Source organism: Argopecten irradians, chromosome 9 (assembly GCF_041381155.1).
Source record: "Argopecten irradians isolate NY chromosome 9, Ai_NY, whole genome shotgun sequence".
Lineage (NCBI taxonomy): Eukaryota > Metazoa > Mollusca > Bivalvia > Pectinida > Pectinidae > Argopecten > Argopecten irradians.
In genome coordinates this window covers 21,629,855-21,643,632 of record NC_091142.1, presented here as the reverse complement: position 1 = coordinate 21,643,632, position 13,778 = coordinate 21,629,855, and the positions used below count along the sequence as shown (strand labels likewise).

The following is a 13,778-nucleotide window of genomic DNA, read 5'->3' as shown; positions in this document are numbered from 1 at the left end:
CTGATCACAAAAACCGCATAAAAATCATATGTAACCGAGTTAATTTTTCTTCCAGGGTTGTTTAAAGATATGTACAATCCGGATTTCAAGGATTTTTAAATAAATAATATTTCCTCCCTGTACATGTAGCTTCCCTTAACATATAAATAATATGCCTGTAACATGTTCATACCTTCAGTACACAGGGACCTGGCACGAAAATTTTTAACAAATAGTATACATATATATATTATAGGATACTATAATATATATATATACTATTGGTTAAAAATTTTCGTGCCAGGTCCCTGTACTTCAGTAGGTGTTATAGAATTCATAACTATATCAAATAAGCTGGTTTTTCCACAATAAAACGAAATATCGTTATTTTTAAATTAAGTCCGGACCCAATTTTAGTGAAAAAAATGCATCAAAATAGTCATGTTTTTTTCTGAAAAAATGATCTCAAGAGAAATCGATTTTTTAGAATTTCCATGAAGATTGGCTTATTTGCAATACGAAAAGCCAATAAAAAGTATACCTCACCGCATTATTTTTCAAAATATGACCGATTTGCTTCCTATTACCCCTTAAATTTTGGTCTGAAAATGTTAACAAATAGGCGAATCCGTAGCACTTTTCAACATTTTATGTTATTCATTTACCCTTGTACCTTGTACCCATTGGCACATCTTTAGAGTGATATACTTCAAGTAAACACTCGAAAAGGTTCTTTGAGACGAAATACTTGCTCGAATGCCGATTTCAGAAGCGAGTTGCAATAGATGAGTACGGAGAAATAAAATACGTTTGCTGGATTCGGATAGCGACGTAACAAACGTATGATGTCACAGAAGGGACGGTCTACGTTAATTTTTAAAATGTGAATGTAAAACGAGATCAATAATTTTCTAAAAGTAAACTTTTTATTAATAACAATATATAAAGTTAAAGATTGACAAAAATTAAAAGAACTTCCTATTTTGATAAAACATTGACAAAAATTAAAAGAACTTCCTATTTTGATAAAACATTGACAAAAATTAAAAGAACTTCCTATTTTGATAAAACATTGACAAAAATTAAAAGAACTTCCTATATTTTGATAAAACATTGACAAAAATTAAAAGAACTTCCTATTTTGATAAAACATTGACAAAAATTAAAAGAACTTCCATTTTGATAAAACATTGACAAAAATTAAAAGAACTTCCTATTTTGATAAAACATTGACAAAAATTAAAAGAACTTCCTATTTTGATAAAACATTGACAAAAATTAAAAGAACTTCCTATTTTGATAAAACATTGACAAAAATTAAAAGAACTTCCTATATTTTGATAAAACGTTGACAAAAATTAAATAACTTCCTATTTTGATAAAAGATCTACACAAATTAAAATAACTGCCTATTAATAAATATAAATACAGTGGAACTTGTTTGATATGAACTCGGATAATTCCATACCCCTGCTTAATACGAAGTACTTTGGCGGTCCCGGCCGAATTCCCTCTTTATCTTTGTTTAAAGAACTTGGATAATTCGAATTCGAAAAACTCGGATAATACAAAGTCAATTTTGGGTCCGAATGACAAAAATCATACATAAAATGTTCTTATAACTTGAAATGAGATTTTTTGGGCAATGAGTTCGCCAAAAATGCCGATTTTCTTTTTCATAAATCTGCTGTAGAACAGCATTTCAAAATATATATCTCGGTTTTATAATTTTGCAACTGCCATCAACATCCCTCTTGTTCACACCATTTTATGACATGGAACTAGTCTATGTATACCAAGTAAAGAGATCGTCAGTAGACATGAGAACTCGTTTAATTTGAACACTTGGAAAGTTTTATCTCGGTCTCTTCGAGTTCGTATTAACTGAGTTCCACTGTATCATAGATCTGAAACATTGTATACACAACAATTAACCTGTCTTGGAAAATACAATATAATAGTACTGAGATCCAACAGAGCAAGCAAAATAGAAACTTACATGTAACTTCATACATGTATTTAAGCTCTGATTAGCTCAACTCCATAAACATATTTAAAAAGTTCTGCATAGCTCAACTTCATACATGTGTTTGAATTCTGCTTGTTCAACTTCATACATGTATTCAAGTTCTGCATACATATAGCTCAACTTCATACATGTATTAATGCAATTGAGTCCTGCTTGGCTGATCAACTTCATACATGTACATGTGTTTGAGTTCTGCTAGTTCGATCAACTTCATATATGTGTTCAAGTTCTACATAGCTCAACTTCATACATGTATTATTCAAGTTCTGCATAGCTCAACTTCATACATGTATGTATTCAAGTTCTGAATAGCTCAACTTCATACATGTATTCAAGTTCTGTATAGCTCAACTTCATACATGTATTCAAGTTCTGCATAGCTCAATGACAAAGATGAAATTACATACAAGTACATGTGCCTGCGCTGTGTTCTACATAGCTCAACTACATGCATGTGCTGAGTTCTACATAGCCAAACTACATACATATATCAGATATATATGTCCCAAATACATGTATAGTTTGTATCTTAGCCATTCTTTAACAGATACAATGTATTCCAATTAAATACCAAGTATCCTAATTTGTTACAAAAAATCATATACAATCATACACATGTATGTATATATGTATGAGTTTTGCCTACAATGTAGCAATAGCAGTGAACTCAATATTTGAGAAAAAATGAAAATAGTAAAACAAAACAAAAATATTTTCAAATGTAATTATTGCACAACCCTAGAAGCATAAAAACAGTTATAAATTCTTCACATCTACAAACAAAATAATGAATCAATATACAAATGGGTGTCAATCACACCATCTGAAAGTTGTTATTTGTAGTACATATAATTAAAACATAGTTGTGATAACATTTACTGTTGTTTCTGTAGTTAACTCAAGATTATAGGACCATTTCCAGTTACTGTCCTATACATGTATGTTACCTTTTAACGTCTCATAAGTGACTCTTATCTAAGTCAGTCACTTACACAGTGTATGAACGGAAGTGTATAGTATTTTTCAAATTTTGTAGTTGCGAGTCTGTATAGCGGTACTCGGTCACTTACTAAGACAAAAGAAACAATCAATCATGGATAATTTTTGCCAATTTTATTCATTCTATACGTTTTTGTTGTAATCTTCGGTTATAAACGGCGTTATGGATAGAAATTTGAACAACCAGTGACTAATGAAATGTTGAGGGTTAACCAGCATTAACATTTGAGATACCTTTTGTGAGTTTATCTGCTATTCATCATCGAAGAATTGAGACACCTGCCTAATATTTTGCGCTATTTTAAGGTATTCTGTCTGTCTTTCACTATTTCTAGCACCATCACAGGTCTATAAATGAATCCAACAATATAAAACACATAAATACATCTTTATGGACACAATATCTTTTATTTAATCGTATTTTGAAGTTTTAGGATGATCAGTTAAAATTGTATAGTCACTTGCATTGTTTTGAAACTGGCAATGTATAGTTGCTTGTGAGGACACTGTATAGTCACTTGTTATAAAGAGGAAATATATTCAGTGATAAAAGACTCTGAAGCTAACAAATTAAACACATCAGTCTAACAGAGTTATCAATTTAAACGTTTAGTCAACTTTGTTGCAAAGATCATATATAGTCATTTACAATTTAGATGGAGTAAATGTAACAAAAATGTAATAGAATGCACCACGTTGTGATACTTCAGGTATAACTTGGATTTCCATGGACCAGTCATTACTTTAAAACAAGAGGCCCAGAGGGCCTGTCACTACTGCATAGAACTTTAATTAAAATGAACTTAAAATCCTATTAAACTGTCATTAATCATTGTTTTTACATTAAAACTGCTCATTAAATCATGTTTTTCTTAATTTAATGAGCTGCAGTTATTTCATTAAAAATCATTAAACCTAATTTTAATGCTCATTAAGAACAACTTATTTCTCATTAAAATAAGTTTTCAAGGCCATGAAAATTATGCTTCAAGAAGTTCAGCAATTTGATGATCATTACTTCTGGTATTTTTTTAATTTCAAGATCATTAATTTGCGTTTTAATTATCATTAATGATGTTTTGATGATAATTGAAATATTTAATGTAAGTTAATGACCATGATGATTATCATTAAGAAATGCAAAACAATCACATTTATCAAAATTTCTAATTTATCTCACTTTAAAGACAATGAAAATGCAGCATGAAATTTAATGACCATTAGTTTTGGATGAAAATCTATCTAGTAGAATTATTGGCCATTATTTCTCTATGTATGTCATGAAATATATATTTGATACCATTAAATATTTTTTAATGGCCATTAATCAAAATAAGAAGTCATGTGACTTCAATTTTCCCGCCAAAACAGACAAAATCCAAAATGGCTGCAGTGTCTGTTGAAGTGTTGGAGGGGAATATTCATTCTTCTTAAAATGTAAGTTTTGAGAACTGGTGAAAAGATGATCTCATTCCTGAATATCTTAAGGTACAGATGAACACTTTCAGTAGATTTTAAATGTGTTTACAATTCTTTATCAACGTGAAATAGGGCACACAAATATAATTTCTAAGGTGTTCCTAAAATGCATGTGGTTTTTATTTTATGTGTTTGTCAAACAAAAATATTGAATTCTTGTCAATTATAACACTTAGTTTATTTGAGGCAAATATCAATTATTTTGTTTATAATGAAAGTAACAGCTGCAAAACTGTTATCTCTAAGATGTTTTAATCACCTATTATATATGATAATCATCTGACGAAAAAAGGAAATAATGGTCTAGTTCATTTTAACTGCCATTACTGGCTATTACAGTAATTAATATTAATGCCCATGATAATCTGAATTTGATATTTGATTGTCATTACAAGGTTATTGTGTTATGACCCTCAAACTAGATATTGAGCACCATTATTTTGCAATGCTTATAAAATGATGGCAATTAATCAATTAAATATTGATAAAAAATAATGTAATTTGATCATTAATATGCAACCATATTAATGGGCAGTTGCTGGTCACATTTGCCTGTAGTGATATGAATATATATATGCATTTTTAGCTCACCATCAGCAGATGGTGGGCTATTTTTCAACAACAATTGATTAATAAGGAATTAATTAAGGCGTACATAGCTATTAAAATTTCAATTTGTTTTTTCATTACCATTAATCATTTTAATGTTCTTAATCATGCACTGATTTCATTAATTTTAATGATTTTAATTATTGTTAAACCAGTGATGACGACAATGAAAAGAAAATTAAAAATTGACAATTTTTTAATCAATTTTTAATTAATTTTAAAATATCATTAATCAAATAATTAAAACCTCATTAAGTTATTTTTCGTTAATATGATATTTTTAATAGCATTAAAGATGATCTTTTGTGAAAAGATTAAGAAACAATTAATGTTCTTATTCATGCATGTTTTTCATGGAATTTTGATGAGGTTTTAATGCAAGAGCATTTATGATATTTTCATGACAATTTAATAGCCATTCTATACAGTAGTGTGTATCGCTCACCTGTTTTGTAATGCCAAGTAATGTTCTGAATATAAGTTCATTGTTTCTTTTCTGAAGAAATTTGGATATTTACCTCTAATTCCCCTATTGGGGGTCAAAGCCAAAATTTATACGAATTCTGTTAACCCCAAGGATGTATCTGGCCAAATTTGGTGACAATCCATGCAGAACTCTAAGACAAGTAGAATTTTTTAGGATTTACCTCTATTTCCCCTATTGGGCCCCGCCCTTCCTGCCCCCGGGGGGGTCAATGCCAAAATTTATACAAGTTCTGTTCCCCTTCCCCCAAGGATGTTTCTGGCCAAATTTGGTTACAATCCATGCAGAACTCTAGGACAAGTAGCAATTTATAGGATTTACCTCTATTTCCCCAATTGGGCCCCATCCCTCCTGCCCCAAGGGGGTCAGAGCCAAAATTTATACAAGTTCTGTTCCCCTTCCCCCAAGGATGTTTCTGGCCAAATTTGGTTACAATCCATGCAGAACTCTAGGACAAGTAGCAATTTATAGGATTTACCTCTATTTCCCCTATTGGGCCCCGCCCCTCCTGCCCCCGGGGGGGTCAATGCCAAAATTTATACAAGTTCTGTTCCCCTTCCCCCAAGGATGTTTCTGGCCAAATTTGGTTACAATCCATGCAGAACTCTAGGACAAGTAGCAATTTATAGGATTTACCTCTATTTCCCCAATTGGGCCCCATCCCTCCTGCCCCAAGGGGGTCAGAGCCAAAATTTATACAAGTTCTGTTCCCCTTCCCCCAAGGATGTTTCTGGCCAAATTTGGTTACAATCCATGCAGAACTCTAGGACAAGTAGCAATTTATAGGATTTACCTCTATTTCCCCAATTGGGCCCCATCTCTCCTGCCCACGGGGGATCAGAGCCAAAATCTATACAAGTTCTGTTCCCCTTCCCCCAAGGATGTTTGTGGCCAAATTTGGTTACAATCCATGCAGAACTCTAGGACAAGTAGCAATTTATAGGATTTACCTCTATTACCCCTATTGGGCCCCGCCCCTCCTGCCCCCAGGGGGTCAGAGCCAAAATTTATACAAGTTCTGTTCCCCTTCCCCCAAGGATGTTTCTGGCCAAATTTGGTTACAATCCATGCAGAACTCTAGGACAAGTAGCGATTTATAGGATTTACCTCTATTTCCCCTATTGGGCCCCGCCCCTCCTGCCCCAAGGGGGTCAGAGCCAAAATTTATATAAATTCTGTTCCCCTTCCCCCAAGGATGTTTGTGGCAAAATTTGGTTACAATCCATGCAGAACTCTAGGACAAGTAGCGATTTATAGGATTTACCTCTATTACCCCTATTGGGCCCCGCCCCTCCTGCCCCCTGGGGGTCAGAGCCAAAATTTATATAAGTTCTGTTCCCCTTCCCCCAAGGATGTTTCTGGCCAAATTTGGTTACAATCTATGCAGAACTCTAGGACAAGTAGCGATTTATAGGATTTACCTCTATTACCCCTATTGGGCCCCGCCCCTCCTGCCCCCAGGGGGTCAGAGCCAAAATTTATACAAGTTCTGTTCCCCTTCCCCCAAGGATGTTTCTGGCCAAATTTGGTTACAATCCATGCAGAACTCTAGGACAAGTAGCGATTTATAGGATTTACCTCTATTACCCCTATTGGGCCCCGCCCCGGCCTCCTCTGCCCCCTGGGGGTCAGAGCCAAAATTTATATAAGTTCTGTTCCCCTTCCCCTAAGGATATTTCTGGCCAAATTTGGTTACAATCCATCCAGAAATCTATGACTAGTAGCGATTTAAAGGAAATGTTGACGGACGGAGGCCAGGTGAGCTAAAAATGTCCGAATTACGGAGTAAAAAAATACTTATAGAATCATTAACGAAAATTACTTACGTCATTATCCATATTTCTTACAACGGAAATGGCCATTCACATACAAAATTATTTTCATATTTTCGTGTCTAACATTATTCCACGAGGATTAAATTTCGCGATTTAATCTTTTGTTTTTAATGCAATGCTATTGTTGCGGCGACTGATTTTCGCAATTTCTTACATGTGCATCACTAGCGAAATAAGTAAAATCTAATCGCACGTGTAAATATATTTTGGTTTCAAATATAACTTATAGGGAAAAGAATAATTCCATAAGTATAGACAAAGATAATATGTCAAATTTTCGAGGCGATCTGGCCCATTATCAAGACACAAAAAGAACAAACAAAATGTCCTTTTAATGACGTCGTGGTCAAAATGCACATATACTCACATTTTTTTTTATATAAAATAATAACATATGTAGGATGATTAATATTAGTGATGATAGTGATGAGCATCTAATTTGCCCTTGTGCGTCTGTATCGATTGGTATGTAATTATTCAAAATCGTTGTCGCCCGAGAATCACGTGATAAAAAAGTGAGCTTTCCATTCATCAAATCATAAAAAACTAGATTAACGCAACTTTCCACTTTTTGTTTATATGTTTCTCAATGCTGAACGCATCCTGTGGCCTAAACGATATTTTATGTAAGTTCCCTTTGCTAGAAAATTGTTGAAAAGTAGAAATATGAGCGATTTGTAATGAGATTTTTGCGCAAGTGGCTATACATTATTTTTTAAAATTAAACAAGCGACTATACAGTAAAGTAATAAGCGACTATACAAAGCTATTTCATGTATGCATATTTTAAGATATGCTTTAGCCGCTTTCTAATACGTATGATATAGAATAAAGAAACTCTAATTAAATAAATAATCAAATTACTCATATAAGTTACAATTATAACTTATATTTCAGGAAAAACAGGGGAAAACGCAATTTCCTCCGAAAACACATCACAGTTTTGATCGTAATTCAGTGATTACACTTTGATTCTTATCTTTTGCTAACATTATTTTTAAAAATCATGTTCATGAATTTGTTGATATACATGTTATAAGGACGTCTATAATGCTAAACATATTTGTAGTTACGAATAATACAGATATTTGGTGTTTTACCGACCTGTACACCATGCCCGTTTTCATTCATCCCGCTTCGATACTCACAAGTGACGATACAAAAAGCAACTAATGATTATACTATACACTTCCGTTCATACAATGTGACTTATAACACAGTAAAAAGGTAACTTATGGTAAAGTAAACAGGTGAGTACATGTAGGTCTCCAGGAATAATCCCATGATTATGTTATGTTAATGCACAAAGCACAACCAGGAATATTTCGTAATTTTTCAATATGTGGATGAGAGAACAGATCTTGGCCCTGACAGGCCTCAATTCAGTTCTTTCTCTCACAGGGGGCCAACTCAATGAAAGTGGATGTTGTCATACAGTTTTTGTATTTGTTGGATGGACTGATGAGTATACATAACAGCCATGTGATTTTTTTTTAGAAAATATGAGATTTGAAAAATTATTAAAAAAACGGGATATTTACTTTAAAACAGATTAATTCATTAATTGGCTTTACAAAGCTTGTTACAACAAAATGTTACTGCTCTGTTTTATATATCCACCCAATGTAATCAGGTGGAATAAGACCTCATACACGTGTAGGAGTATTGCAAACTCTTAGCTTTTAATTAAGTTACATTAATAAGTAAATAACAAATTTTATTGTATGACAAGTGTTAAATAATCACTCTATTCTATCTAAATCTCGATACACATAGCGGTAAGGTGGAAGATTCAATTTTTATTTTCATATACATCTATTAAAGTGGTATCTTAATTACCTTTTGTAAAATCTAAATATGAACAAATTATCACAGTAATCCAAAGGTTCACAGAGTCTATTTGTTATAACGTATCTCACTTTCTAACTTGTGCATTGATTTAATTAACATAACACACATGTATTAGATCAAACATGATTGTCATGAATATGAACACCTAGAAATTAAACAAATGTACAATTACTTTGAAAGGAGGAGCGTGTGTCAACTTGGAACCCTTTGAAGGCCATAACCGATTTTATATAAAAAAGTTTAATCTTTTGTTTAGATAGCTTGGGGTTACTTGGTCATGATATATGATATGAATTTAAAGTGAATAGTCGGGCAATGAAAACCAGACTAAGTGTTTAAATGCGTTCATAGGCCTTCCAGAATTCCTTACATATCAAAACGAAGGTCAATTTCTGCTTGCGGTGTCCAGTTAGACCATGGAAGTTATGGGAAAGCCTCATGTAAATTTAGTACAGTGTTAAAAATAAATTTGCCTAACTCTTCGAAAGTGAGGCTGCCTGGAAATGTCAACAGGAACATAGCGAGCGGGAGGACGTTTAGAATTGATAAAATATAAATCAATTTCTTTGCATGAAGAGTGATTTGACGGGGTATTTTATTTTTCTATTTCATAAGGAATTAAACTGGATATATTAACAACATATTTACCATCCTTGGCCTTCCTGAGCCCAACTAATATGGTTAAACAAAGAGGCCAATTTTTTGGTTGATCCAATTTTGACGAAACTAAATTATGTTTCTGATTTCATTTTTACTTCCTTGTTATGTATTGATATGTTGAATATAAAAAAAAACCCGCAATGATCTTAATTACATGTCCCATCATGACCATCTAACCCCTATATAGGTAAAGGTAAACGAAAAGTAAAACTGATCGGTCATGTCCTACCAGAGAGTCAAAAGTCATATAAATGTATTATCTCTTCTTTTTTAATACTGACAACCATTTGCTTGGATCATGATGATGAGTAAAACGTGATCTCTTGAGGATAATGCTACAATGTAGTGTCACCATTTCAATCCCTGGCCTTTAACGTGATTTTGAAGGGCTTGGGACTGACGATGTAATCATATTCTCCTTCCAAGTTGGGGATCTGTGGTCCTGGCGTGAACGTTAGCTGGTGCAAGAGGTGGGTGAAAAAGAGGAATGCTTCAACATCAACAAGGCTTTCTCCAGGACATCGACGTTCACCAGCTCCATACGGCAAATAGAAGTCAGGAATAGATAACTCTCCGCCATCATCTAAAAATCTGTAAAGACACCAAATATAGAATTTTACCTGTACAAAAGATATCATTAAGAGTCTGTGAGAACCCTATATATAATACTCTCTAGGCAGACATTTACAATTTCAGAAAATTCTTATCTTACCATATTCGACCAAATAAGTGCCCTTAAGCATTTAAAAAATTTAAAAAATGAAAAGGTGCTTAAAAAGATGAAATTATTGCAATTAAGCAAAGTGCAAAATCTATACAATTTTCATAGTTTTGGTCTTAATTAATGCCCGCGCAATTGAAATTGGGGATAGGGACATTGGCGCTTATTGGAAAAAGGAGAAAATCCTGGTTTTATATGATGTTTATGATGATAATTATGCTACTTCAAATATTACAGATACATTGTTTATAGTATCATATTTATAGATTAATTTGGTACATACATGTACCTGTCACATCTTTATCAGTGTCATAAGTCACATAGTACATACATTTGTCTCGAGAGATTTATGGCAATGCACATGACATACCAGAACAGTTATATGATAAATTCAGCATGATTACCAGGTATGTTATAACTTCCTTGGGTCAAATAGAGCATAATTTACATGTATATCCTTACCTCATTGGGTCAAACCGCATTGGGTTTCTCCAGTGCCTTTTGTCATGGTGAACACCCCAGACATTAAAAAGTATCAGTGTATCTTGAGGGATGTCATAGCCTGAAATCAATTTAAAGAATAAAAACTTAAGCTAATATTTAGAAAAAAAACAATGACTTGCCACCCTGATCAGTGCTCTGGTCTCAACTAATGACTATAAAACAAATTAGCAAACAAATTGTCATATCATGAAAAATCAATATTTACCAAACTTATAGTCAATACATGTACCACAATTACCCAACAAGGTCAATATTTTGCTTTTCATATCACAATCAATGCTCAAATAATCAAAATTCCTAGATGGTATATATAATTATATCATCTTAACGTTTGTCTTGCAACTGTACCATATCAATTAATCCAAATGACATATTTGAAATACATTTCATATAAATATAAAAATCACGCAATCCAAGTTCATTATTGGTGAATATTAATAATGACCATGAGTATAAAGTATAAAGTACATTTCACCTCCAGGGTTTATTTATAACTGATATTTACCCTGGAATATGCAGCTTTCTGTGGTTCTATGAGGCAACAAGAAGGGGTAAATGGTTACAATTCTTTGTACTTCCATAATCACCGCTGACGTATAAGGTAGATATGGCTGATCACAAAGATTGGGGAAACGTTTCCTCCCAACAACCTCATCCAGCTCCTTCTGTACCGTCTGCTGAATCTCTGGGAAGGCCACCATGTATCCTACTAACCAGGTTAACAAAGAAGGCACTGCCCCGAACCCTGACCCCATTATCGTTAGAAGAAGATAATCAATGTCCTCGGTTTCAATCTGACCATTGTCTTCGTTATTTTCCAAAAGTAACAAAAGCTGATCAACCATATCTCTCATGATGCTTGGATGATATGTATCCTTGTGTTTGTTTAGATAATGGCGGATATGTTTCAGTAGAGTTCTGCTTTTCTCTGCCATTTCCTTAAATTCCTCTCCACTAAATGATCGAAGGATAGGAATATAATCACTAAGTTTTCTTTTCTTTGAGGAAAATCTTCGCTCCAAGCAATCAAACATCTCATCAACAGAATCATCATCAGGGCTGTATGGTTCGTCGAAAACAAGTTGCAACATAATGTGAAGATGTGCAAATTTAAAACTTTCTGCAGGGTCGAATGCTTTTACATTATCTGACTGTTGTAAAAAATAACAAATAAGATTAACAATTTCATCTGTGATTTTTTGCTCCATGCAATTTTCTGCTGCAGAACAGTAGCTATCCAAGCTGTCTTCAACAAATTGCCTCTTCAATTTGGTTTTTGCACCAAGGTCAGCTGTAGCTATCCCTGTAAAAAAACGAACAAAAATGATTGAAGGAAAGTACAGTATGTTAAACATTCTGTAATATTTAGTAATCTATTAAAAAAGGAATATACAGTGTATGATTGATGTTAATTATATCAACTTCTAATTTCATATCATTACCATTATTTAGTTTATACATTTTGTATAATAAATTGTCAACTTGTATGGTGTCTGTAGCAGCTAGTTCTACGTTGTGTAGTTTAAAGTATACTGTTGTAGCGGAAAAGATCTCACATTCAGACAGCCTGACTTTTCCGAAGTCAGTTAGAAGGTGATACACATGTATATCTTTTCTGCTACAACAGTAGCTAAGTTTAAAGCTGCATAAGATGCATTTCATTTGTTTTAAAAAAAATACTTTCATCTATATATTACAGGTTTGACAATTCATTGCACCTAAATAGCTTTATATGCATTAATTTACCTCTTTGTCGGTTTCCTAAATAAAGTAAATCATTTGATTTGAAGTCTGGTCGTCCAGAAAAAAACAGTTGTTCGGATGAGAGGCCGTCCAATATTCCTTGCAGACTACAGACAACAATAGTATCATAATTTCCTGTCTTAATGCTGTATATATCACCATACAAATCCTTTAGGTTGGTCAGTCTCAGGTGTGATTTAGACCGGAAATAATCAATGGATCCTACAATGGGAAGTTTCCTGGGTCCCTTAGGGTAGTTGGTTTGACTTCTCCTTTTCAAGAGATAGATGAAGCTCAATGAAAACAGTATCATAACTACCCATCTATTCACTTCCAACAGGGATGATCCCATGAATAAAACTTTCTCCAACATGGCTCCAATGCTAACATCTGAGCCCATCACCTTTGTTAAGTTAGCTGATGACATCCTGATGAATTCTTGATAAATTCGTACAGAAAATTAATTATCAATTCACATAATCAAGTTTGCAGTGAGTGTTTTCAACTAAAGATGCGGCTACATGTACGCATTTTAAATCGCAACGCATACACAAAATTCTGTATTGACATGTACAATGTACATGTACTTAATGTTCAGTATAACATCAATTAATGTACTCAATTCTGTACAAGTACATTTATGATAAATCTTTAAATTCTCCAGATGTTGCATTAAAAAGGAACAAAAATCAACTTTAGAGCAACATTAAGAAACTGACTTCCAAAATTCATGATGACGATGCTGTCTCATGAGTTGCAGCAGCTGCTGAAGCCATGATCTGTATCAAACAAACGCTTGGGGAATGAATGCTTATGTCATAGAAAATAAAGAAAGAAATGAAATACCAATCTTTAGTTGAATTGTTTTTTAGGTTCAAATCTGTA

At 33.3% G+C, this 13,778-nt stretch overlaps 1 protein-coding gene across 1 annotated transcript; it reads right to left on the bottom strand.

Annotated features, from left to right (window-relative positions):
* Positions 1-5,293: 5,293 nt before the first annotated feature.
* On the bottom strand, positions 5,294-13,748 carry LOC138331764 (cytochrome P450 1A5-like). Its single transcript, XM_069279526.1, has 4 exons — positions 12,897-13,748; positions 11,656-12,453; positions 11,109-11,208; positions 5,294-10,516 (listed from the first exon to the last, which is right to left on the bottom strand). Exons 1-4 carry the CDS (start codon positions 13,318-13,320, stop codon positions 10,282-10,284), a joined length of 1,557 nt encoding a protein of 518 aa, XP_069135627.1. The 5' UTR covers positions 13,321-13,748; the 3' UTR covers positions 5,294-10,281.
* Positions 13,749-13,778: the final 30 nt, after the last annotated feature.